The 27,819-nt window shown below is 42.9% G+C and overlaps 1 protein-coding gene across 6 annotated transcripts in view; it reads right to left on the minus strand.

Moving 5' to 3' along the window:
• PLA2G7 (phospholipase A2 group VII) overlaps nucleotides 1–27,819 on the minus strand; it is a 38,262-nt gene that overhangs the window by 3,846 nt on the left and 6,597 nt on the right. For 3 of the 6 annotated variants that reach the window (XM_005223376.4, XM_010818166.3, NM_174578.4), the window contains exons 2-10: nucleotides 17,590–17,732; nucleotides 11,755–11,876; nucleotides 11,160–11,304; nucleotides 9,075–9,168; nucleotides 6,515–6,583; nucleotides 5,702–5,828; nucleotides 4,573–4,686; nucleotides 3,221–3,312; nucleotides 1,710–1,880 (exon numbers count right to left, since the gene is read on the minus strand). In XM_005223376.4, the coding sequence (XP_005223433.1) occupies nucleotides 1,710–1,880; nucleotides 3,221–3,312; nucleotides 4,573–4,686; nucleotides 5,702–5,828; nucleotides 6,515–6,583; nucleotides 9,075–9,168; nucleotides 11,160–11,304; nucleotides 11,755–11,876; nucleotides 17,590–17,698 (1,043 nt within the window). In that variant the 5' untranslated portion in view covers nucleotides 17,699–17,732. Of the gene's footprint in view, nucleotides 1–1,709; nucleotides 1,881–3,220; nucleotides 3,313–4,572; nucleotides 4,687–5,701; nucleotides 5,829–6,514; nucleotides 6,584–9,074; nucleotides 9,169–11,159; nucleotides 11,305–11,754; nucleotides 11,877–17,589; nucleotides 17,733–22,826; nucleotides 22,983–27,819 lie in introns of all 6 variants that reach the window. The other 3 variants (XM_005223379.5, XM_005223378.5, XM_005223377.4) reach the window with 2 other exon arrangements.

Below are 27,819 nucleotides of genomic sequence, written 5' to 3' on the forward strand. Positions count from 1 at the left end.
AATCCCTCCCAGCATCAGAGTCTTTTCCAATGAGTCAATTCTTCACATAAGGTGGCCAAAGTACTGGAGTTTCAGCTTTAGCATCATTCCTTCCAAAGAAATCCCAGGGCTGATCTCCTTCAGAATGGACTGGTTGGATCTCCTTGCAGTCCAAGGGACTCTCAAGAGTCTTCTCCAACACCACAGTTCAAAAGCAGCAATTCTTCGGCGCTCAGCCTTCTTCACAGTCCAACTCTCACATCCATACATGACCACAGGAAAAACCATAGCCTTGACTAGATGGACCTTTGTTGGCAAAGTAATGTCTCTGCTTTTGAATACGCTCTCTAGGTTGGTCATAACTTTCCTTCCAAGAAATAAGCGTCTTAATTTCCTGGCTGCAGTCACCATCTGCAGTGATTTTGGAGCCCAAAAAGATAAAGTCTGACACTGTTTCTACTGTTTCCCCATCTATTTCCCATGAAGTGATGGGACCAGATGCCATGATCTTCATTTTCTGAATGTTGAGCTTTAAGCCAAATTTTTCACTCTCCACTTTTACTTTCATCAAGAGGCTTTTTAGTTCCTCTTCACTTTCTGCCATAAGGGTGGTGTCATCTGCATAGCTGAGGTTATTGATATTTCTCCCGGCAATCTTGATTCCAGCTTGTGCTTCTTCCAGCCCAGCATTTCTCATGATGTACTCTGCATAGAAGTTAAATAAGCAGGGTGACAATATACAGCCTTGACGTACTCCTTTTCCTGTTTGGAACCAGTCTGTTGTTCCATGTCCAGTTCTAACTGTTGCTTCCTGACCTGCATACAGATGTCTCAAGAAGCAGGTCAGGTGGTCTGGTATTCCCATCTCTTTCAGAATTTTCCACAGTTTATTGTGATCCACACAGTCAAAGGCTTTGGCATAGTCAATAAAGCAGAAATAGATGTTTTTCTGGAACTCTCTTGCTTTTTCGATGATCCAGCAGATGTTGGCAATTTGATCTCTGGTTCCTCTGCCTTTTCTAAAACCAGCTTGTATATCAGGAAGTTCATGGTTCACGTATTGCTGAAGCCTGGCTTGGAGAATTTTGAGCATTACTTTACTAGCATGTGAGATGAGTGCAATTGTGCGATAGTTTGAGCATTCTTTTGCATTGCCTTTCTTTGGGATTGGAATGAAAACTGACCTTTTCCAGTCCTGTGGCCACTGCTGAGTTTTCCAAATTTGCTGGCATATTGAGTGCAGCACTTTCACAGCATCATCTTTCAGGATTTGAAATAGCTCAGCTGGAATTCCATCACATCCACTAGCTTTGTTCCTTATGCTTCCTAAGGCCCACTTGACTTCACATTCCAGGATGTCTGGCTCTAGATGAGTGATCACACCATCGTGATTATCTGGGTCGTGAAGATCTTTTTTGTACAGTTCTACCCCAGTCCTAAAAATGTGTAGGCTGCTCTTATATTCAGATAGCAGTAGCATGCATCCTGATGCAAATTTTAATTATCAGTATATGCACGATATATACAAACACTACTCAAAAAAAGTACATTTTAAAAAGAGGAAGTCTAAATGCACTTGGAAACTGAGATTACCTAATAGTCTCCCTTATTCCAAGTCTAAACGACAAACTGAACAATTCTAGACTAGCTACTCAGTGATATTAACGGATTGTGTATCCCAGTTTCAGGTTTCCGTTTCAGATGATGTAATGTCACTTACTGATACTCACCTGATTGTAATCATTTTTCGTTCTCTATCAGGTAAGAAGCATTTTTTCATTCTTATGATATTAGAAGGGTATTGGAATCGTTCCGAGTTGATAAAAAAGAGGGGTTGAGGAATTCTGGAATATACTTCATCACCCACGGGAAACATCCATGCATCCAGAGCAATGCCACACCTATGGAAGAAGGCTGGTTACATGCTGCCCGCATACAGGGATTTCTAATATCACAGGGATTCGGAGACAAACACCTCACTGGTTCGTTATGGGTGATCTCACTGGGCAGAAGAGGTATTACCCTTCAGTGTGGGAAGGGGATATCATTAGCTCTGCAAGGCAGCAAACTTGTAATAAAATCACTATTTTCTTTAGGAGGCATTTGAGAATTACAACCCTTAAAAATGTTAAAAATTTTTTTGTCATCCTTCAAGATAAATTTTAAAATAAGTAATTCTATAAAATTGTGGAGTGTCTGAAAAAATACAGTCTGTGCACTATTGCCCCTGTCTTTCTAGTTCTTCTGGACCCTGTCATGTACTCATCATTATATCTTTCTGAGTAACAGTTAGACTCTTTCCTTTGTGTGTAAAGATGTTTCCCCTGGGAGAGTTGAAGAAAAGCATATGGAGTATATCATTTGAAAATGTAATTCATTTTCTTTTTTTAAAGTTAAGTTATCCAATGTTTCTTGGCCTTTTGGAGACTCTATTTTATGTGCTAAATGGATGAAAGAAGAGGATCTTCTTATGTTGAAATAGCTTTTAAGAAATGTGAGCTAAAGTTTCACGCGTGATCCTGTCTACTTTCTACATGGTCGATTCTACATGATCTCATCAGCTTGGGATGAAACGCTTCAAGAAAGAAAATGTTCCTTCAAGTTAGAAGACTGGGGTCCTGACTTCCACTCCAGTAGCTATGCAATTTTATCCCATGCTCAACCTTAAAGATGGAAAAAATAATAATTTAAAAATGCCCTACCCATCTAACATAGAATTGGAGTCAACTTCTGAGAAAAAAGGATGTCAAAGCTGAGATACAAAGAATAAAAGTTTGGAGGTGGGTGGTATGTTCTCAGTAAAAATTTCATGTATGAAAACCTGGAGCTAGATAGTGTAAATGTGAATTACTGTCAATAAATTAAATGTAAAACAGTTTTTTTTTTTAATGCCCTGCCAATTGGGGAATCTAGAAAATAGTATAAGATGACAACATTATTATCATTATGTCACAGATAATATGTATATATAAAGATAAATTTCCAAATGAAAATGATAAGCCCTTGAACAGATAAATAATAATGAGGAAAAACAGAGATGGGGAGAATTTTCAATAGCCAAAGTCAATGTTTCTGTTTAGGAAAATTCATGTGAAGGATTTTATGGAGGAAGAAGAATGGACTTGTGAACTCCAAAAGATCTCTTCCTCACTAAGAACTGGATACATTCAATATCACATGTGTTATCACTTCCCCCTGTTCCAATAACTTAGCATTCTCTCTCTCAGCCTTATTCTCTTACCTGAATCTCTGGTCTTCACTAAGAGTCTGAATAACTGTGGCTCCACCAAAAGAATGTCCAATAATGGCTATTTTATCCCTATCAATAGAGTCCTATGTGAAAAAAGCATGATATAAATGCATAAGTATCTCACAGGCTGTTCAGAGGATAGGCAGAGATTTTGTAAATCACAAGATTATTATTTCACAGGCACGGTTAAGTACCTTGATTCTTAGAAAAGAAATATATACACACTCACATGCACCCACACACCCACACATATGTACATATACATACTTGCCTCTCTCTCTCTCTCCCTCTCTCTCTCTCTCTATATATATATATATATACACACACACGAACACTTCTATTTAAAAACATGTTATATATATAATACTTATAAAACATATATATAAGTTTTATATATATATATACATATATATACAAAAACTTCTTTGGTTTCAGCACCAAAAGAAAAACAAACAAAAACCTCAAATAAAGAAGTGAACTTCACGGCTTTCTTCATCACCCACACTTGGAACATCAATGTCATTGCTGATGGCTCCCTCTCCCGCACTCCACATTCATGACTTTGTCCATTCTCTGAGTATTTATTGAACACCTGCTCTGCGCCAGGCACTGCAGTTCATTTCCCATGAGTTCCTAGTCTACTGGGGAAGGAGTTACAGATACACAATGCAGATGAGGTAAGGAGGTGCCAAGGAGCATGTGTGATAGATGGCTAGCCCAGTCCAGATGGGCAGTGGGGTCCAGGCAAGCTTCATGGATAAGGAGATGCCTGACTTAGGTTGATGATTTAGCAGGTCTAAGTCAGGAGGACGGGGAGTCAGGCCAAGGGGACCACACGTCCAAAGCCATGGAGATAGGAGTGGCTAGTTGAATGACACAAATGACTCATACTCCAGAGGACAGACCATCATCTTAGTTTGTTCCCTTCCTTGTATTCCACACCCCCACACACTTCTGAGTCTTCAAGCACACTATCCACTGTGATGTTCTTCCACCCTACCCCAACATTTTGTCTAAAACTTTTGACCAGTGTTTCAGGATCAAGTTCAAAAAGATGCAGGAGCTGCCCAAGAAATTACAATACTTCCACTGTTTATATTATATTGAACATACGAAATTACCATTTTTTTTTTTTTTTGTAGATCAAAGGTGGCTGGTGGCAAATGTACACGTAGTTCAACCTAATGCATTTCTCATTGTTGGAATACTTTCCCAGTACTGTATTTTTTTTTTTTTTGCAGCCCTTTATCATGTTGTACCTTGTATTACAGCAGTAAAACAGACAATAATAAGAGCAACAAAGACATCCAGGCCAAGGGAAAATGAATTTTTTTTAAGCTCACCTTCAGCTGTTCCACATCAAACTCTAAATCTAGTACATTCATCACTGGCCTCCCGTGATCAATGTCCAGAATCAAACTGAGAGCTTGAGAACATTCCTTTGCTCGTTGCCGTAACTAATAGGATGATTGTAAGAAGGACATGACAAAGTAAAAAGCTGTAACACTTAAAGTTTGTGTAGAGGGTGAAACACAGGGAAAGAATTTGGTTGCCTATAGAACACAACCTACATAATGACCCAGGCACCAGCTTTGAAGGTGGTTATCGCTTAGTCTAAATCCTGGCTCTGTTGCTTACCCACTGTGTGACCTCAGAGGATTTGCTTAACCTCTCTGGGCTTCCATTTATTGTCTAATAATGTCCACCTCAGTGAAATGCAGGTGGGATTAAGTGCAATAATCCATGTAAAAGCACCCACTATAAAGTCTGGCTTGTTGTTCAGTCGCTCAGTCGTGTCCAACTCTTTTGTGACTCCAAGGACTGTAGCCCACCAGGCTCCTCCGTCCATGGGATGTCCCAGGCAAGAATACTGGAGTGGGTTCCAACCCAGGGATCAAACCCGGGTCTCCTGCATTGCAGGTGGATTCTTTACCATTGAGCCACCTGGGAAGCCATAAAGCTTGGCACAGGGGTAGAAAACCACATGCTTTAATTCACTTGGTCTTCCTCAAAGCCTCATATGACATACTGTTAAGTTCATTATTTCATAACAGATAAAGCATGGAAACAAAACAAAAAGAATAAGTAACTTGTCCAAGATAAGCCCACTGCACCTGCAGAGTAATGGTATCAGGATTCAAACAAAGAAAGTTGCATTCTAAGGCCTGAACTCTTAATAATATTCTCTATCACCTCAGTGAAAAGTAGACTTTAGTTCTAACACAAAAGAATTCTGAGTATTCAGTCATTTCCTAGGATTTTCATGTTGGTCTTTGTTTTTACTGCGATCCAGATATTTCATTAAGGGAATTTGATCACTCAGGGAATCTTTTGACATATCTTTTGGGAATGGGAAGTAAGGAGACCTAGGGGCGCAGTCTGCCCAATGTAAGATAATTAAATGAACAAATGTCATCATTTTGCCTACACCTTTTGGTGTAGGCATGCCACCTCTTCTCTTCCTCAACATACCTGCTCATTTCGTAAAGGAAACTCCTCCTCTCCTCGCTTCAGGGTTCTGAGATAGAGCCAAGACTTGTTGCCTATTTCTACAGCAGACTGGTCCTTGAAATAGTATGTCGAGGATGCAGAGCCATCCCTACAATACAAACAGAATCAATGACTTGTATCACGCATGTTCCTCACTCCCATCCTTGACTCTTTCTGACTTCCCTTCTTCCAACTCTACATTTTTTTTTTAAATCAAAGAGGCCCCCAAGGGAGTTCTAAGAAAAAGACATTGTTGCCTGTAAAGAAGGCACTCTGTCTTCACAATTCTGGGAGACCCTGGAGTGGAACATTCTCTCCCGAATCAGATCCCAGCACCACCACTTACTAGCTGTGTAGTTTGGGGCAAATTACCCTTCCTCGGCTTCATATTCTGCCTCCCTTGAAACAGTGATAGTAACATCTTAAAGGATTGTTAAGAAGATTAAATGAGATGGTATATGAACACAGCACTCAATGAACACAATGATGAGCTCAATAATGGTATATGAACACGAACTCTAGAAATGTTAGCTGTTTTTTATATACACGACAATCTAATTCAGTCTCCTTTTCTTCTCAGTCATGGGTAACCATAGTTGACAACTGTATCAGTATTTTTTTTTTCCTGCTGAGTGGCACAGCTTACAGGATTTTAGTTCCCCACCAGGCATTGAACACAGGTCCTCAACAGTGAGAATGGGTCCCAACCACTGCACCACCAAGGAATTCCCTCTAACAGTACTTTGTATAAACCTTTAAGAAAGGTAGAGCTCAGCCACATACCAAGTGACGTACCTGTGTTCTACAGCAGCAACTATAAACCCGTGGGATGCCAGATCAATGCCAATAGCAGAATAAATCGTCCTTCAAAACAAAAATGAGAGAAGCATTCAACTACCAGTCACAATTACAAGGGATCCACAAATAAAACCTGGGAATTGGATGGTAATTATCCCCCTGTAGGAGTGCCCTGGGGTAAAGCATAGGGCTGTGGTTCTCAAAGGGGGCTGATTTTAGTCCTCTGGGGATATTTGACAATGTCTGGAGGTATTTTCATTATCAGGAGTAGTGGGGGGTATATTACTGCTGTCCAGTGGGTAGAGATACTGCTAAAACCATTCTCTGATGTACAGGACTACCTCCACAACAGGAAATGATCCAGTCCAAAGCATCCAGGGTACCAAGGCTGAGAAACACTGGTGCAGTGATTATAAATATTGCCTTTGAGAGTTCTGAGTTTAAATCTTGGCTCTGCCTGTTTCCAGTTACATGACTTTAAATACTTACATTACTCCATTCCTGTCCTCATCGGTGGGGATAAATAATAAAGTCTTGGCTTTAGAATAATTATAAGGTTTTTTGGTTGTTGTTATTTATTTATTTTTTTTTTCATTTTTTGGCTACACCAAGTGGCATGGGGACTTTAGTTCCCTGGCCAGGGATTGAACTCACGTCCCTGTTGGAAGCACAGAGCCTTAACCACTGTACCACCAGGGAAGTCCCAGTTACTAGATCATGATAAGAAAATACTAACATAGGCAGGTTGTACAATGTGATGCTTAAGACAACAGTTCCTACACTCTGACCACCGCAGGTTATTGGATCCTGGCTCCTTCACTTATTAGCTGTCTACCTGGGATAAATCACATTATCTTCTCTCTGCCTTGGTTCTTTACCTGCAGAAGGGTGATGTTATAACATCTGGGACCTGGTGGGATTATTATAAGGATTTAGTAAGTTAACACATGTTCAGTGCTTATAACCATGTCTAAAACAGTGGAAATACCAAACACAAGTCAGCTGTTAGGTAAATGACTAGACAGGGTGAGATGGTTGAAGAGTCATATGCTAATAAGCAACTACATTTAGAATCCCTTCCACATCTTGGTTCTGCACAATCTTCTTCTCCTATCATGTATTCTTTTTTTTTTTTTTTTAATGTGAACCATTTTTAAAGTCTTTGTTGAATTCATTATAATATTGCCTCTGTTTTTTGTTTGGTTTGGTTTGGTTCGCGAGGCGTGTGGGATCCTAACTCCCTGACCAGGGATTGAACTTGCACCCCCAGGATTTGATGGCAAAGTCTTAACCACTGGATCAAAAGGGAACTCCTGCCTTTTATGTATTCCAGAGTAAATGGCCTTAAAGAACAAAAAGGAGGTCGGCGAGTATCATGTTTTCCACTCCTGATGATGGAAGGCCAACTCAGGAAGGGAAAATCGTCTAGTACAGGGATCAGCAAAACCTTTTCTGTAAAAAGCCAGAGAGTAATTGCTTCCAGCTCTGTGGGCCTTACGTTATTTGTATCAGACTCAGTTCTGCCGCTGTAGCACAAGACTAGAAGAGACAATGGGGAAAGTAAATGAGTGTGGCTGGTGTTTCAATAGAACCGTATACACAGATGCAGGCTGAATGTGGTCCTCGGAGTCTAAGATGCCAATCGTTGGTCTCATAGGAATCAAATAACCAGTTGGGCTACAATTAAACAAGTGAAAATTTCTCATTGCAGATGCTACCTGATTTTTTTTACCAGCTACAAGCCACTTTTCCTTTTCTAAAATTCTTACAAACCTGAGGCAGAAGATGGGAAGGGAGTTGAGAAAATGTCGAAAAAAAGTAGATGGGGTGGTAGCCATGAAAACATGCTACCTGTCATGATCCAGAGACCATAGTTGACTAAAGAGCCCACCCAGCTCCTGCCCCAGTGGATCCAAGTAAAGCAAGACTTCCTGTAGGTTGGTTCCAGTGACAGGACATGGCGTGTGTTTACCATAGGTCCCTTCCTATGAGATGCAGGACTCTGGTGAGCAAGTCTTGGTCAAGCTCTACCTCCATCAGCCTGGCCCAGTTTTTCTTAGAACTGTACCACATTCATACCCTTCATACCCAGTCCTTCTGTTTCCCATCTCCTTCTCAACTGTCCAGCCTGCATCATAGGCTGAAATCTCTCCCCATCTTCTCTGCTCCTTCCCTTCTATCCTTCATGGGCATTTCCCAATACATGCCTTTCACAGCTAATCTAATCATGGTGTCTATTTCTTGGAGAACCTGAACTAATACAGTGAATGATTTTGAGAGTGTAAATACTGTTATATAGAAAGACAACCACCCAAATTGCAACCGCCCCTCTCCTCTGTTGTGAGGCTGGTCTCCATGGGCTGGCGGCAGGAAAAGACAAGGCTAAGGACTGATTAGTACGTAGATCACAGCTAATTCTGAAGGAACTCCAAGTCCTCCCAGGACTCGGACCAGCCTGACACTCCAAAATCTGCTGTCCCCCTATCTTTTTTTAGGGGGAATGCATTCAGTCATTGATCCCTGGAGGCTAAAATTGTTCAGCCTCTTGACACTTTACCTGAATGCTCCAAGACCATGAGAAAAAATAATTAGTGGGTATTTTTCCCCAGTCCTCAGATGTGCATTCCAGGCTGCAGGAGTTGTCATTGAACCTAGAGAGCAGTGGGAGGTGATAATTAGTGTCTTTTTCTGACTTGAATATCGCTGGTTAATTTAACCTACATCTCCTGAGTATAAAAACCTGACCCATGGAATTTATTCTTTTATGCATCAATAGTAAATTCATGTAAAAAAAAAAGTCTCCTACTAAATACCACCAAGCATGGGCATGAACCACTTGTTTTTTTTCTTAAGACCATAGGATCATGAATTATCAGTTCTCACTGTCAGCTCTGAACTTGAGGTGAGACATTTCCTACTGAGAGGTGTATTCAGGAAGGCTGCTCCTTATCATCAATCACAGATCTTGGCAAAACTTCAAAGGGAATGTTCTGAAACCAAACAAGTAAACCTCAGGAGCATTAAACTGAGATTCAGAATCTTCAAATGGGAAACTCCTCCCACTCTAATTTGATCAAGGTCAAGAGAAAGATGGGGAGACCTTAGCCTTCACCCTCAGATGTGGCTTTGGATGAAGTTCTGCCACTGAGTTGCTGCTGACCTTGTGCAGGTCAAGAGAACTCTCTGAGCCTCAGAGTCTTCTTCAGTAAAGTGACGGAAAATATAGCTCTCTCATGGGGGGTTGGTGAGAATCATATTTAAGTGGGAATATATGTAGATAGCATCACTGACTCAACTGACATGAACTTGGGCAAATTCCGGGAACAGTGGAGGACAGGGAAGCCTGGCGTGCTGCAGGCCACGGGGTCTCGAAGAGTCAGACACGACTTAGCAACTGAACAACAACAATATGTAAAGCACACCTATCCAGTCACATAGTTAAGGGCTCAGAATGGAGGCCGTGGTCTTTTCCTTCACTTCTCACTTATTATGGTCATCATTATCATCAATTATTTGTGTTCCACTTTCTCATCAACACAGTGGAGATGTGCCCACAGAAACCGAATGTAAAGATTGCTATAGCAGTGACCTATAAACTATTCAGCATCATGCTGCTGCTGCTGCTAAGTCACTTCAGTCGTGTCCGACTCTGTGAGACCCCATAGATGGCAGCCTGCCAGGCTCCCCCGTCCCTGGGATTCTCCAGGCAAGAACACTGGAGTGGGTTGCCATTTCCTTCTCCAATGCATGAAACTGAATAGTGAAAGTGAAGTCGCTCAGTGGTGTCTGACCTCAGTGACCACATGGGCTTTAGCCTTCTAGGCTCCTCTGTCCATGGGATTTTCCAGGCAAGAGTATTGGAGTGGGGTGCCATTGCCTTCTCCGATTCAGCATCATAAAGATGTGTAATTATGTTCATCATTTCTCATATAAAGTGGGCTATTAAGAAAACTCCAAGGAGACGTTTCAAACTAATGCCAAAAGGTGTAGGTAGTTTTGAGGGGGAAATTTGAAGATGTAGTTAACACCAGGTCAAGAGTAGTATCTGGTGAAACAGATAAAGGACAAAAGCCAATATTAATGAAATGTAGACATACTAAGTGATGAATGCACATCAATTGTCTTAGTGAGAGAGGCTGGCCCCTTGGGGGTGGTTATGGGAATGAGAGTGGAGTTCCTCATTTATGATAAATAAGAAATTAGCTTTCACTCCTTGGTTTAGGATATGGAGAGGTAAGGTGGCTTCTGCCTTCTTTCTCTCTTTGCCCAACTGTAAAATACACTTCAGCACATAGCATAGAAGGGAGAGGTCACACCAGCCCGATTGCTGTTCTCATCACATTATTGACCCCACAGAGAATGGAAGAAGGCAAAATCTGACTACCCATAGAAAGATGTTGGAGCCTGTCTGAAAGTCTGATACCTTCATTCCCTCCACCCACCCTGTCATATTCAGAACAGACAAAACAAGAACCCTTGATTCTCTGATAGTCACCTGGTCTTTTAAGTAATACTTTGTCATCTTAGGAGATGTTTAGACTGGAGACAATCTACTTTGATCTTTAACTGCCTGAAACTCTTGCTGTTTTCAAGCTTTCCTTATAGTCTAGAGCTTACAAAGCAGGATCAACAGAAATCTTACCGAAGAATAAGCCCATAATTTTGCCCACAAGCCAGTGTGTTCCAAGAAATTTACTAAGACCCAAAAAATATTCTTTGTTTGGGATCCAAAGGGTGTCGGAGTGATCATCATCTTGAGATGGATAATACAAACGCAAGAAGGTGCCCTGTAGAGGAAGGACATGAATGTGCTTTTAGTCAAGTTGCTTCTCAAACCTATTCCAACAGCTGTTTTGCATATTTAGTTAGTGGGGACCCAAATACCTCTATTGTGCCTAAAGAGGTCCAGAGAGCTTTTTTTGATAAGTTGCCATGGTGACTGAATATAGTCAAAAGGAATAGAAAGAGAAAAATATGCTCTTTGAATGAAAAGAAAGTATGAGCAGCCTGGTTTCAGACATTAGAGAAGGGAGGAAAACTGAGTTTATGGATAAGTTAATCTGAAGACAGCAGTGACCTGAGGAATGGCTTCACCAGCCAAAGGCTTGCCATGAAATCATACCAATGACAAAATAAGTCATTCTCAGGTGAGAGCAGGGTCAGTTTTCAAAACCTTCTTATGGACCATAGCCACAGTCAATATTAGGATATAAGGATAAATGGTATTAAAACATTACCTTATTAGTGTAATCAAACATCAAGTCTGTACAACCGACGGAATAAGATCCATTTCCTCTGGGGATTTTAGATTGACCAATGTTTGCAGCAGCCATCAGAGCTTGTATCTTACTGACCCATGCTGGAAAACAGGTCAATATTATTTCGCTTGTTATCCATGACTCCCCAGACTTGATTATGCCAAGAAACTTGGAGGGAATCAAATGACCACCCATAGTTTCTGGCCTTCATTTCTTCACTAACTAGTAAAATACACAAATAGTTATTGAAGACCCTCTGCATGTGAAGAACTGGGTAAGGAAAAAGATGGCAGTCGACATCCCCCTTCTCCTCAGATGTTTAAGACCATCATCACTTCCTAATCCTTGTAGCTTTGCCCTTACCTGCTACTCCTATCCAGAGCATATTAAAGACCACTCCCTAAATCTGTTTTTCCTAAACATGAACTTTACCTGATATTTCAGATTTGGGCTCACATCTTCCCACTGGATATCTGCATCTGACAACCTTCCCACAGGAACAGCAAAGCCCATGGTCCAGAGTGAAAGTACATGACTGTCTCCCAACTCCCCTACTTCACCCTCCAACAACACAGCCTGCAACTCCAGAGTTCCATAGCCTGGGGATCCCAGGGCAGAAATCTAGGAATCATGCTACTCTCCTAACTGTTTCTTCCTTGCCATCTACATCCAACCAAGTTCCAACTTCTAACATTTGTTTTTAGCTTCATATTCTCTCTCCAGTATGTCTCTGCTCTGCTAGCTCACCTGTCTCACTTACACCTTCAGTGCTTTTGACCAGACAGTTACCATCTCTCCTGAACATCCTGTTCACCTTGGATCCTGACCCCTTCAACTGTATCCTTCACACAGTTTCTGGAAGGATTTAAAGTATGAACCTCACCAGGCAAGTCTTCAAATCCTTCAATGCCTTCCTTCCACCAGTTGTTTTTCCTTGAAGAGAGCATGTATTGGAATCTTTCTGGAAGGCAGTTTGTAGGTTATATTTAAATCCACAATGCCTTCCAGTGTGGGGTGGCTTCTTTTCTCTACTGGGGGATTGAAACTCAGAGAGATTCATAGGTGTACAAGTTAAACCCCAAGTTCCTGGGCACTGTGAGAAAAACCCTCGGTGATCTAAAGGTCCATTGCTTCCTACTCTTCTTCTTTTCCCCTGTAAGTTACCTTCCTTCTGTGTGCTCTGGCACTTCTGAGCAACAGTGGGCTGTTCCTTGTATCTGCGCCTGAGTAAATGCTGTTCCCTGCATTTGAAATCCCCGTGGCAAACTCCTATTCAACCTTTAACATCTTGATTGGATGTCAGGTCTTCTCTGAAACCTTCTCTGATTCCTCAGACTCACCCTCAGTATTAAATAAATTCCCTGTATATATTTTTATCTTCCTTCCTATCACATTAGACTAAACTTATGTTTTACTACTCTGTCTCCTAAGAGTATCTCATAAGCTGCATCCATATCTTTGTATCCTCGGATCTTTAACACAAAGTCTGGCACAATGATTGGAGCGCAACAAATATTTGTGAAAATGACCAGAACTAAACTTTACACTATCACTGGGTCTCTTCTGTCTCTGTTAAATGCTTTATGACATATATTCTTTTATCCACCCATTCTTGAAATATTTTCTCTCTCTGGTGCCAAAACCCTTCAACACACCTGAAGTCTCACCTGTTCTCCTTTCTAACCCACAATCAAGTCCACATTTAATTTCAGCATGGTGAGACCACATATCAATGCATCTGACTCACTTTTCTAGATTCAGCTAGCCTGCTCCATTCCTTCTTCTGGACTGTGTGAGCTGATTACTTTGCTGGACAGTCTTTTCATGCTTTCTATCACACTCTGCCTCTGCCACGTAGACACTGCGAACTATGTTATGTATGGCATGTGACTTCATAGGGCATCTCTCAGAAAGGTGTTGAGTCATGAGAAGAAGTCATTTACATCCTCCACACTTGGGTGTGAAACACCTGCCAGTGAGGAGCCTTTCAGTTCATGAGGCCTTGCTACTTCAAGTTGGTCCATGGACCAGCATCACGGCATCAAACGGAAGATTGGGGATGAGGCTCTTAGGCCTCACCTCAATTCTACTGAATCTGAAAAGTTGTACCGTTTGTCAGAAGCACTGGGCTAAGGTACCAGACCACCTGGCCTGACACACAGTCAGCAATTCATGTTCGAATTGTAGGAGGTAGCTCCAAGGGAGGCAGTGGTTGCAATGAATGGACCCTGGTGCTGGAGCCAAGTGATGCTATCTTGGGTTCCAGTTGTACATCTTACAAGCTATGCTGCTCTGCCCTAGGCATTTTACCCCCTTCTCTGATCCTCATTTGTAAAGTGGGGATACAATCACTTGGCCAGCCCTCAGGACAGCTGTAAGGATCAGTGATCATATAAATCAAGGTAGCTTGACTTGGCCAGTTCAGTTCAGTCACTCAGTCATGTCTAACTCTTTGCAACCCCGTGGACTGCAGTGTGCCAGGCTTCCCTGTCCAACACCAACTCCCAGAACTCACTCAAATTCATGTCCTGACTTGACTTACAGGTGCGTTATGACCACCACCTATAAAAGGCAGACAACTGAGGTTATTTGCCCCTTCCCTAGAGTTAGCTAACTCTGGTTTACCCAAATTCAAGCCCAAAGAGGAGTTTTAGCAGATCTACACTAGATCATGGGCTTCCCAGGTGGTGTGAGTGGTAAAGAACCTGCCTGCCAATGCAGAAGACATAAGAGATGTGGGGTCAATCCCTGGGTCAGGAAGATCCCTTGAAGGAGGCAGACAACCCACTCCAGTATTCTTGCCTGGAGAATCCCACGGACAAAGAAGCCTGGTGGGCTGCAGTCCATGGGGTCACACAGAGTCAGACATGACTGAAGCAACTTAGCAGGCACGCATGCTAGATCATACCATTTTTCTCTGTATAGATATGAAATCCAAGGCATTTCCTCTGAAACAATTCTTTAAAATGCTTTCCCTAAAGGCTAACATTTTAGGGTCTATTTAGAATTACAAAAGGCTTTTTCTCTCCCATTTAAGACTGTCGGCTGAGTGGTCTTTCATAATGTAATAGCAAGACTTCAAGTCCGGAGGACAGAAGGGCAGGCCTGTGACGAGCAGCCTGGGTTCTCCTGTATCCCCTACCCACAGGAACCATGGTGTGGCCACAGGGACTCAAACCACAGTTTGGTGAGGAGCCCCAGAGAACCCACAGCTGCCTGGGAGGTACAACCTCTGGAATTGAGTGTTCAGTTCTAGGGCCATGGGGAGATTCCATGTTGCACAAGGTTCCTCTTATGAGATGTCAGTTCCACCCAGGCTCTGGGAATCTTTCCACTCACCTCAGAGTAACCTGGTCCTCTAAAACCTGCCCTACCAAAAAGCCTCATCCAGCGTTCAGGAGCCCAGGTCAAGGTGAGACTGCAAGGCTGCCAGTTCCAGGACGCCTGACCCCTGAGAAGGTCTCAGAAAACTTTAAGCTGGGGTTTGAGTATAGGTCTCCGGGGCCCTGTGGCTGGAGGGCCTCATGTGTGTGTGTGTGTGTGTGTGTGTGTGTGTGTGTGTAACTGATTCACTTTTCTGTATAGGAGAAATTAAATACAACATGTAAATCAACTATATTTCAGTAAAGTTTTAAAAAAAGAAAAGGTTCAGCAGCCCATAGCTAATGGATAGGATTCTGGATTTCCCATTCTCTAGCCATCGATCAGCACACCTCATGAAAAAAAAGAGATAGGTAGGAGACTTGCCAGGTTGCATGGCCACTCTCTAGATGATACTGTTTCATGGTTCAGAACTTATAGATGTCACTTCCTATTTTTCTTCAACTTCATTTTAATAGGCGCATTAGAATCTATGGTATGCTATTAATCTTAGTATACATTTTTGGTGATGTTCATTTATCAAATAGTCCCAATGTCTATTTCTGGGGTTGGAGATGGATTGTACAAATGTGAGGAAAATGACCGTCTCTTTATGGTTTTATGTCCTCCATTAATAAATGGGACATCTCTAGCCATGCTGATAAACCTTTTAGCTATATGACCATATTTTCTATGTATTCATTTAGTACGAATGATACAAATAATCATACATTACTTTCATCTTTTATTGAATAAACTATTTCTAATAATTTAAAACATATTCATGCATTCTTTTTTGAGTATTTAGAATGAATGGGCTGGGATGACAGATGAATCAAGCAGTGTCCTCAAATTTCTGCTGGCTCAATAACAGCTTTCAAGTTATTTTCAAACATGGGGGAATAGGGAACATGTTTTGAAATTCCCACCCTGTACCAATATAAAGCACATTATGTAAAAGAATCTGCTCATCACATCAGATGCTACCTGTTTTCAACCTACAGATAAGACAATAAGAGAATTAATATAATCAGGCTGCAGGCCCCTGAACTCGATTATGAGCCCTCTGTGTTAGTCACCAATGGGGTATGACTCATGCCCCACCTTTCTGGTAAGTATTGTTGCATGTATGGACCTGTGAGATAAGAGGCCATTTCTATGCAAACATAGAAGACCTAGTCTCTCTTCTGCTGTTGTGTTCATTTCCCCAGCTATGAAGTAGGGCCAGATTAGTAAGGCAGTGGGTTATGAAAGATCCTTGGTAAATGTCACAGTCAGGAGTCACCCATCAACCCTGCACACCTAGATCCAGAGAAGTCATGCCTCCCTAGTTGCACAGGTCGGTAGGTTCAGACAGTATAGTACCTTTCAGAGGTCACCAACACTGCTCACCCGAGCAGAGGAGAAAATTCCTGAGCCCAACTCTCTGGAATTAGCAAGAATTCTCAAGACTCCAGAAGGAATCACTTTGCAATCAAGGTCCTTTTAGGGGTCATAGATGTCCCTGTCTAGAGATGGCTGTCCCAGTCTGGCCACCACTCCTGGGCTTGACCAAGCCGCCGCCTCCTTTCTTTTGTCAATGTTGCTCAGTTGCTCGGTCGCGTCCGACTCTTTGCGACCCCAAGGACGGCAGTACTCCAGGCTTCCCTGTCCTTCACTATCTCCCAGAGTTTGCTCAAACTCATGTCCATTGAGTTGGTGATGCCATCCAATCATCTCATCCTCTGTCGCCTCCTCTCCTTCCCTCCCCACAAAAGGTAAGAAAGAGCAGGGATGCACATCCATGCTTATCTGGGACTCCAAGTACCTGCTGGTCCCTGCTTTCCCCTGTCATTAGATAGAAAAGGTTGTCTCCCTCTGGATCCAAACTCTAAATCACCATCTTCTAACACCTTCCCACCATCAACCAGGACTACATCTGTTGATCGAGACACCTGCCTCTTCTTCACCATCTTGGGGGCAGGTTTGGGGTTGCCTCAGAGGGTACTCCAGGAGAGATGTGTTACTGTACCCAGAGGGCATGGGTCAGGGCAGTGATGTAGAAAAAAGGCAGCGTGGACCTTCTCCCCGGTGATTGCAAACTGAGCTTCCAGCTTGTCTGAAAAGGCCTCATCTGAGCAGTCCTGCAGTCTTTTTTCTTTTGGCCATGCCGCATGTGGGATCTTACTTCCCTGACCAGGGACTGAACCCACATACCCTGCACTGGAAGTGCAGAGTCTTAACCACAGGACTGCCAGGGAAGTCCCTGTCTTGCAATCCTGATGTTGAAGAAGAAGGCACTTCTTTCTCTCGGTTAGTAGGAAGAAGAAAGAATGAGGCCCCTCCATTCCCTCAGGAGAATTAAGGATCTCCATCAGCATCTTCTTAGATGATCCCACACATAACTTCCCTGGGGCCACTTCGAGTCTGGCAACAGGTGGATAGTTCAAGCCCTTGAACAAATATACCTCTTACCTGGTGATTCAATATAGGCAACTGGATTCAGGTCTTGCCAGTCAAAAGGATAAACCAGTGCAAGGCAGGTGCAGAGGCAGAAAAGCGCATGCAATTTGGACGGTAACATCTCCGAAGCTGAGCTGCCGTTTCAGCTTAACCTTCTTTAAGGCAAAGAATGACATGGAAAAACAGACATGCAATAAATAGTACTTAAATAGGCTGACCAATCAGTGAGATTAAGGGACTAGTAACATGATTCCATGGGTTATGAAGGGAGAAGATGTTTGGAAAAAAATGGCACATGCATTTTCTATGATAAGTTTTGGGGAGGCACTAGGGTGTTAGGGGTCTTGGTCATGCTGGATTGCAGAGCCCAGAAATAACATTTTTAGGCTGGAATATTAGGTTGTTGGCCACTAGTTTCCTAATTTGTAGCGGTCTAGTTGGGTTATAAAGAAGAGCATTCAACTGTAATAATTATAACAATCACATATCATAATCATACACATGGGCTTGTCAAGCACACAGTAAATCCTCAATGTTTTGGCTAATGTTTCCCTATATTTGTAAAAACAGCAGCTGGGGTTTTTTGTGGTGCTGATGATGTTATATTTGGGTAGAATCTCTATAATTCTGCTCCACTGAGAGTCTCAAGGGGTAGATTGTACTTGCTGTTCCAAGTGTCTAACAGGGGACCTAGCAGGCAGCCAGGGTGGAACAAATGTCAGTGGAACCGGTAAATAAAGTCTGACTCATGGTAATAATAAATTATATTACAGTGAGACTCTTTGCTAACATCTTATCAGCAAAAAACTATCTTGGATCTGTGCCTCATCTGTCCCCTTGCACACTTTCCCCCTCAGCTTTTCAGGGTGATGGAAATGGTCCAAGCCACCACCATCTATCTCCTTGAATTTTGCAGTAACTTCTAACTGGTTTCCCGCAAAGCCTATGGTCAATTCCCAATATAGCAGCTGGAGTGACAATGCCATTCCTCTTGCTCAAAGCCCCCAGATGACTTCATATCACACAGAGCACAAGCCACAGGCCTTAAAGTAACATTAAAGGCTCTACAGCATGTACCCAACAGACTCCAGATCTGACCCCCGCCCCCAGCCCCTCCTGTACACTCACCCACATACCCGCTGCAGCCACACACCTCCTTTGCCACCAAGCAAACATTCCAGGCATCCAGGAACCCCTACTCCTCCTTGGGATCTGAACCTGTGTCCCTCTTCCAGGAAGGCTCTTTGCTCTGATACCCAAATAACTGGCTCCCTCACTCCTAGGTTTTGGCTTCCATGTTACCCTCTCAATGAGATCTTCCCAGTTGACTACACAAAGCCATTACCAACCATCACCAAAGTTTCCCTGGGCCAGGAAAGGATGTGATCTCTGACCTGGTTCCTCCAGGGTACAAAATGAGAAGACACCTCCCAGCTCAGCGAGCAGAGCTCACCCATCTGGGCACAGTCAGGAGGCGGAGCCACTGGCAGCACAGAAGGCTGGATCCTCTTTGCCCAGCACATTCGGGCCATGCCTCCATCGGGGTACTATATCTGCCCTCTACTGCAATGCTCTGTTGTACAATGTGCAGAATTGCTTACCCCAGTAACCTGTGAGCTTCTCCAAAGCAGGAATTGGTCCCATTTGTCTTTCTATTATTGGTTCTTAACGAAGGGCCCAGGCTATAGTAAGCACTCCTAAATGCTTCCTGAAGGAGGATGAAAGATACTGTCTTCCTTTTGGTTTGGGCCATCAGAAAACTGAGAAACCCATTCACCAACGCTTCAGCACTAGGTTCCCAATACAAAGTGGGTGGAGCCTGGCCTCTTGGACTTTAGTGCCTGCATCCCAACTGCCTGGGTCTGAATCAAGTATGGTTTTCGATGTAACTTCTCTGTTATTTGCTCTGAGGTTTCACCCCCTCCCCACCCTTAAGTATTATTATTAGCCATCTCCTCCCTTAAAAACAGAAGTTACATCGCAAACCATTCAGTTAGAACCCTCTCTGTTCTAGGAATGCTACTTCTTCTTAGAATTTAAAATAAAAATGGGACAACTATTCTCTTGTAAAACATTTTTTTCTCTAACTGCAAGGAAGCAGAAGTCAGTCCTCTCTCAGGAGGTTTAACAGGCAATTCTGGATGAGAAGTCCTTCTGAAACTGAATCACTGATGCTGTGGCCAAGGCCAACTAAGTAATAAAAATATTGTGATATGTATTTTGCATCAGTTTTACATTTTATAAAAAGCTGAATCAGAGCTACTTAGACCAGGAGGGGACTTGATGAGGATTAGATTCTCGAACAGTGAACACACACTCCTGATTAAAGTGTCCTAGGTGTCTGAGAAGAGACTTGGGGTTGGTTTTCTTGCATCTCCCCTTGTTAATTTTGGTTTTGATTGGCTTTAATATTAGGCAGGAACTCTTAAAGATAAAGAAATGTTTTGATTGCAGCTCAGGCCTTCTGAATCCAAATCTTGATGATTGGTTTGGTTAAGAAATAAAAAGAAGGTGATATGAGCATAACTAATTATCTTTTACTTAGCATCTACTGTAGGCCAACACTAGATAGCTGGGTAATTTACGTAACGTCTAGTCCTCACAATAAGGAGTAGGGTTAGGTGGGTATTGTTACCTCCATTTTACAGATAAAACACAGAGGCTTGCATTTGCAGCAACATGGATGGAACTAGAGATGATCATACTAAGCAACGTAAATCATAAAGAGAAAGAGAAATATCATACGCTATCACTTATATGTGGAATCCAGAATACGACGCAAATGAACTTATCCATGAAAGAGAAACAGGCTCACAAACATACAGAATAGACATGTGGTTGCCCAGCAGGGTGGGAGAGGGAAGGATGAGGAGTCTGGGCTTAGCAGCTGCAAACTTCCATATATAGGATGGATAAACAAGATCCTACTGTATAGCCCAGGGAACTATATCCAATAGCCTGTGATAACCCATAAGGGAAAAGAATACGAAAAAGAATATATAATTGAATCACTTTGCTGTATAACAGGAATTAACACAACATTGTCAATGAGCTATATTTCAATAAAATTTAAAAATAAAAACAAACAAAACCCACTGAGGCTTGGAGAGATTGGCTTACTCTTGTATTGACTGGTGGGTTTCAGTGACTTCACTATCAAGTCCCGCCCTCTGAGGCATGTGAGAAAAAAATAATCAGTATATAGGCTCTACTTTTTACTTGAACATGCACATTTATACATAAATATAAAAAATAAAATCTGGATGAATATAAAGCCAGAATATTCTCAATGGTTACATTTAAGGGGCAAGATTACAGGTGATTTTTGTTTTCCTTTTTCACATGTGCTTTTCTAATCTTTCAACAGTGAACAAGCATCACTTGGGTAGGAAAAAAAAAGGAAACAAAACCCTAGCTCTTTCCTTGAGCAACTAAATCTAAATCGATGGCTTCCTGCCAGAAATAAGCTATACTCTTAGATATGCTGGGCTTCCCGGTGGCTCAGACAGTAAAGAATCCGGGTTCAATCTCTGAGTTGGGAAGATCCCCTGGAGAAGAAATGGCAACCCATTCCAGTATTCTTGCCTGGAGAATTCCATGGACAGAGGAGCCTGGCAGGCTTACAGTCCATGGGGTCGCAAAGATTCAGACATGACTGAGCAACTAACACTTGCACTTAGATATTTTAGGTCCAATTTAGGGATAACGTTAGATTGGAGACTTTGCTTTAGAGCACTAATTTTAGGAGAAAGATATGCTTTAGTTTCAGTTTCAAAAACTGGAATAGGTTTTTCAAAATTTCAAATAGGACCCATGAGCTAGTCATTGTACTAGGCTTTTAAGGGAGTCCCAGTGTGTGGAATACGAGCGTGTTTTCCTGCATGGGTACGGAGTGGGGATGAAGTGTAGGATGACAAACAAAAGAGAAACATGCTTCAAAGAGTGCCCTGTTAAAAAAAAATAGGGACTTCCCTGGTGGCCCAGCGGTTAAGAATCCATCTTCCATTGCAGGGGATTCGGGTTCAATCCCTGGTCACAGGACTAAGATCCCACATGTTGCGGAGCAACTAAGCCTGCACGCCACAAGTAGGGAGACCACACATTGCAACAAAGAGCCAAAAAAACAAAAGCGTGCCCAGTTTTGGATTTCCCCAGTGGTTCGGTGATTAAGACTCCGGGCCTCCCCTGCAGGGGATGCAGTAGGTACAATCCCTGGTCAGGGAACTAAGATCCCATCCCACATGCCTCACTGAACAGACAAAAATGTAAAACGTCTAAAAATTTTAAAAAGTGTGCCCAATTTTGTGATCTAGATGAAGATGGAGGTAATCTACTCTGGTTCAGGTGAAGTTAGGAGACACTAATTAGTCCAATTCTGTTGTTTTATAAACAAAGAAACTGAGGCCCAGAGAGGGGAAGCAACTTGCAGGAACAACACAGTAAGTTAGTGGCCACTTTAAGATCAGAAGATCTCATTCCCTGATCACCCAGTCATCAGATTCGCAGCAGCAGTGAGCCCTCCCCAGTAGGTGAGGAGTGAAGAATGTGGATCCTGTGGAGATCTGGACAGGAAATTCCCCTGGGCAATGGGAAGGGCCTGAGTTTGCAGTCAGAAGGATCAACTCCAGGCCAATCATTGGGTATCTGGAACCTAAATCGCCTAATCATTGAAATGAAAGAAACAACCTTATCTTGTAGAGTTGATGAGGTGAGAAAATGCCAACCATCAAGCCAGCAGAGTGCCCTTTTCCCTTCTTCCCCAGAAACAAGATTAGCTCCACTGGAAGCAAAGTAGGTTAGATTCTCGAGATTACCTTCTAAGAAAGACCCCAGTGATCCGAAAGCCAGTAACTGTGTCCTGCCAAGCTGTCAACACAGCATCAGTGCTGCAGGCTCTGGCTCCATCGGGTTTCTCACCCTCTGCATCACTGACACTTGTGTGTGCATGTGTGCATGCTCAGTCACTTCAGTCGTGTCCAACTCTTTGCAACCCTATAGACTATAGCCGGCCAGGCTCTTCAGTACATGGGATTCTCCAGGCAAGAATACTGGAGTGGGTTGCCATGCCCTCCTCCAGGGGATCTTCCGGACCCAGGGATCGAACTCATGTTTCCTGAATTGCAGGCAGATTCTTTATTGCTGAGCCACCGGGAAGCCCATCATTGACACTTGGGACCAGGTAATTCCTGGGAATGGGGTCTGTTCTGTGTATCGTAGGATGTTTAGCAGCATCCCTGACCTCTACTCACCAGATGCCAGTGGTAGCGCCCCCTCCCTTTACTTGTGACAAGCAAAAATGTCTCCAAACATTGCCAAGTGACTTCTGCGGCAGGGAGGAACTGCCTCCAGTTGAGAACCCTGGGCTACATAATGGGCAAGCGAGCACAGGCATGGGTCTGTCTTACCTAGGAGATGAGACAAAACCATACACTTAGAAACAGTGTGGAAAACCATCTTCGTATGTGTGTGTTTGTGTGTGTGTGTGTGTGCATGTGCTCAGTCATGTCTGACTCTTTGTGACCCCGTGGACTGTAGCCCACCAGGCTCCTCTGTCCATGGAATTCTATAGGCAAGAATACTGGAGTGGGTAGCTGTTCCCTTCTCCAGAGGATCTTTCTGACCCAGAAATTGAACCCGGCTCTCCAGCACTGCAGGCAGATTCTTTACCGTCTGAGCTACCAGGGAAGCCATCTACTTTAAGACAAATAACTATAACTCTGAGCCCTCTTGCAAAGCAGGCAGGTGTATCTAAGTATTCCGTGTATGTGCTGGTTTAGATTTACAAAGATACGTGAATTCTTCATCAGTGAATTCCATATGTGATATGTATGCATCACTGCATTTGCTTTTCATCTTATTCTCCAATTAATCTAGTTGGGGATCTTCCCATGATGCCCTTGCCCAGAAGCCCCACCCCTTCCCACAATGCCCACAGGGCTGTGTGTTCACCTCTGACAGTGCTGACTTAACCACAACAGCCTATCCACCAGACCACCCATTCAACCATCCACCCATTCAAACATCTACAGAGCACCACATGCTGAGTACTAAGCAACCATAAGCACATGAAACCCCATGTAGGGGTTCTTGTCCATTTCCCCCCAAATGGAATGCAGCTGCTCCCACTAAAGATCCAGTACCCTTCATCTTTTTAAATTTCTCATAGTTCTACGTACTTGGTGGGGGAGGTCCTTAACAATGTTCCTCTGGTTTCGAATTCACTTCTCTAGCTTTATTGCTTAAAGTAAGCTGTTTTATTCTTGTATGTGATTTTATTATAAGAAGCCACCCATCTTCTGTGGAGGTATCACACAATTTAGGTAAATACAACCCAACGCTTCCCATGTTGCTAAAAGGAAAACAGCGCTTCTTGCTTTTCCAAACAAAGAACTACTGTAATTCTCTAAGTCACTGGTTTGCTGGGACACTGGCTTCTTTTATCTTCTGAGACCTTTGGGAGGATGACCGTAAGGCTCTCGTATCTGAACACAGAGGAATAATTCATAAGAAGTCTTTCATTTCTCCCAGTCCTCTTTTCACAGAAAAGTGCCTTTTTCTCAACTGTGGGATACAGCTTAGCTGGAAATGTATTTACATGGACCAACTAGGACCCTGAAAAGTCTAATATTGACTTTGGACATTTACAACAGGGAATCCAAAGTGACACACAATCTTCCCAATCACAATGTATGAAAATCCACCACCACCACCAGCCAAAATAATCTTTTCTTTGAGAAAGATGTAACTGGACAGACAGCAATAACTAGTAAACAAAAAGCTGGGAACACAGGACTTATTTATTCCCTAACAGTGCCAAATTTACCGCAGCAAAACCAGCGATTCTAATGGGGGTATAAAAGCCATCCTGATTATTGGATGGTAATCTGGCAAGACTTCCAACTATCCATATCCTTTGATCTTTTCACTACTTTTCTGAGATAGGCACAGCACACAAATCTTATACACAGGGAAGTAAAATCCTAAAAATGGTATACCCCTTCATTTATTCTAACTCTAGAAGAATCAACACATGGAAACCCTACAGATGTCAAACAGTAAAGGAATGCCATAAATAGGATTATATTCAGTTATTTTTCTATAAGTGACATTTTAAGCAACTATATCCTTGTTTAATGAAGAAAAATATTTACTCCATTCTGAAACAGGCTAAAGGCAGCTTGAACATCAGACTACAGCAGCAATTCTCAACCAGGGCAACTTTATTCCCCAGGGGACATCTGGCAATGTCTGGAGATGTTCAAGCTGGTTTTAGAAAAGGCAGAGGAACCAGAGATTAAATTGCCAACATCCTCTGGATCATCAAAAAAGCAAGAGAGTTCCAGAAAAACATCTATTTCTGCTTTATTGACTATGCCAAAGCCTTTGACTGTGTGGATCACAGTAAACTGTGGAAAATTCTGAAAGAGATGGGAATATCAGACCACCTGACCTGCCTCTTGAGAAACCTATATGCAGGTCAGGAAGCAACAGTTAGAACTGGACACGGAACAACAGACTGGTTCCAAATAGGAAAAGGAGTACGTCAAGGCTGTATATTGTCACCCTGCTTATTTAACTTCTATGCAGAGTACATCATGAGAAACGCTGGGCTTGAAGATGCACAAGCTGGAATCAAGATTGCCGGGAGAAATACTAATAACCTCAGATATGCAGATGACACCACCCTTATGGCAAAAAGTGAAGAGGAACTAAAGAGCCTCTTGATGAAAGTGAAAGAGGAGAGTGAAAAAGTTGGCTTAAAGCTCACATTCAGAAAATGAAGATCATGGCATCTGGTCCCATCACTTCATGGGAAATAGATGGGGAAACAGTGGAAACAGCGTCAGACTTTATTTTTTTGGGCTCCAAAATCACTGCAGATGGTGACTGCAGCCAGGAAATTAAAAGACGCTTACTCCTTGGAAGGAAAGTTATGACCAACCTAGATAGCATATTCAAAAGCAGAGACATTACTTTGCCAACAAAGGTCCATTTAGTCAAGGCTATGGTTTTTCCAGTGGTCATGTATGGATGTGAGAGTTGGACTGTGAAGAAAGCTGAGCGCCAAAGAATTGATGCTTTCGAACTGCGGTGCTGGAAAAGACTCTTGAGAGTCCCTTGGACTGCAAGGAGATCCAACCAGTCCATTCTGAAGGAGATCAGCCCTGGGATTTCTTTGGAAGGAATGATCCTAAAGCTGAAACTCCAGCACTTTGGCCACCTCATGCGAAGAGTTGACTCATTGGAAAAGACTCTGATGCTGGGAGGGATTGGGGGCAGGAGGAGAAGGGGATGACAGAGGATGAGACGGCTGGATGGCATCACTGACTCGATGGACGTGAGTCTGAGTGAACTCCGGGAGTTGGTGACGGACAGGGAGGCCTGGCGTGCTGTGATTCATGGGGTGGCAAAGAGTTGGACACGACTGATCGACTGAACTGAACTGAACCTATGCTAATGCTATGCTAAGTCACTTCAGTCGTGTCCGACTCTGTGTGACCCCATAGACGGCAGCCACTAGGCTCCCCCGTCCCTGGGATTCTCCAGGCAAGAACACTGGAGTGGCTTGCCATTTCCTTCTCCATTGCATGAAAGTGAAAAGTGAAAGCGAAGTTGCTCAGTCATGTCCGACTCTTAGAGACCCCATGGACTGCAGCCTACCAGGCTCCTCTGTCCATGGGATTTTCCAGGCAAGAGTACTGGAGTGGGGTGCCATTGCCTTCTCCGCTGGAAACATTTTTGGTTGTCACAACTGAGAGGTGACTATTACTGGCATCTAGAGGGCAGAGACCATGAATGATGCTAAACATCTTACAATACACAGGACAGACCCACAACACAGACATTTATAGCTCAAAATGCAAACAATGCTGAGATGGAGAGACCTTGGTATAAAAGGATACGGGTGAAACCGTATCCTTTAATAATAAACCATATTCTTTAATAATAAAGAATATTTATTCTATTCTGAAACAGGCTATAGGAAGGTAGATGCCTGGTAAATACAAGGAAGAACTTTTAACATAATCAGGTAATTTATGATGTATTCCTTACAATGTAGAGAGAGCTCACTATCATATAAAGGATTCTAACGGAGCTGACTGGTCCTATACCGAGATGCTGAAAAAGGTAGAGGTCCTTGGGTGTAGTTGGACTCTGAGTTTTCACCTTTAGTAAAGATATGCTGCTGCTGCAGCTAAGTTGCTTCAGTCGTGTCCGACTCTTTTCGAACCCATAGACGGCAGCCCACCAGGCCCCGCCGTCCCTGGGATTCTCCAGGCAAGAACACTGGAATGGGTTGCCATTTCCTCCTCCAATGAATGAAAGTGAAAAGCCAAAGTGAAGTCGCTCAGTCATGTCTGACTCTTAGAGACTCCATGGACTGCAGCCTACCAGGCTCCTCCGTCCATGGGATTTTCCAGGCAAGAGTACTGGAGTGGGGTGCCATTGCCTTCTCCTAGTAAAGATATATGATTCCATTTAAAAGTGTCAGCAAACATTTCCTGCTGCTGCTAAGTTGCTTCAGTCGTGTCCGACTCTGTGCGACCCCATAGACGGCAGCCTGCCAGGCTCCACCATCCCTGGGATTCTCCAGGCAAGAACACCCAAGTGGGTTGCCATTTCCTTCTCCAATGCATGAAAGGGAAAGGTGAAAGTGAAGTCGCTCAGTCGTGTCCACCTCTTCTCGACCCCATGGACTGCAGCCTACCAGGCTCCTCCATCCATGGGATTTTCCAAGCAAGAGTACTTATTATTATTGAAACTAGGAAAGAGAAAACACAATACCTGCTCTACTAATTTGTTTTATTTCTACCATATTAGCTAATAGGATCAAAACTTAATATGGACATTATCCCAAATGTGCAATATGCAAGTGACTTCTGCAGAAAAGTCTAAAGCCTCTTATCCTGGGCACAAGCTGATACAGTTCTTGTGCAATCATTTCACAACCTAAGAAAAGAGATATGGCCAAAAAAAAAAGAAGCAGCAGTTCCCTATTGTGGAACCAATTTTGTGATTCTACTCATATTTAGAACACTGGAGCTCATTTGCCTCCACTTTGCAAATATCCATATGTTTGCTGCCGTCTGTGGTTTTCAAATCACAAACGGTTAAGTTATCTAAGATCTCTGGGCCGTTTGCAGCCATATTGGAAGCATTCTGGTACTTTCCGTGCCAGTTAAACCACATCTCATTGAACTAGCAGAGCTTTAAAGGCTTCGACAAATGACAGTTTACTTA

Source organism: Bos taurus, chromosome 23 (genome assembly GCF_002263795.3).
Source record: "Bos taurus isolate L1 Dominette 01449 registration number 42190680 breed Hereford chromosome 23, ARS-UCD2.0, whole genome shotgun sequence".
NCBI classification, from domain to species: Eukaryota; Metazoa; Chordata; class Mammalia; order Artiodactyla; family Bovidae; genus Bos; species Bos taurus.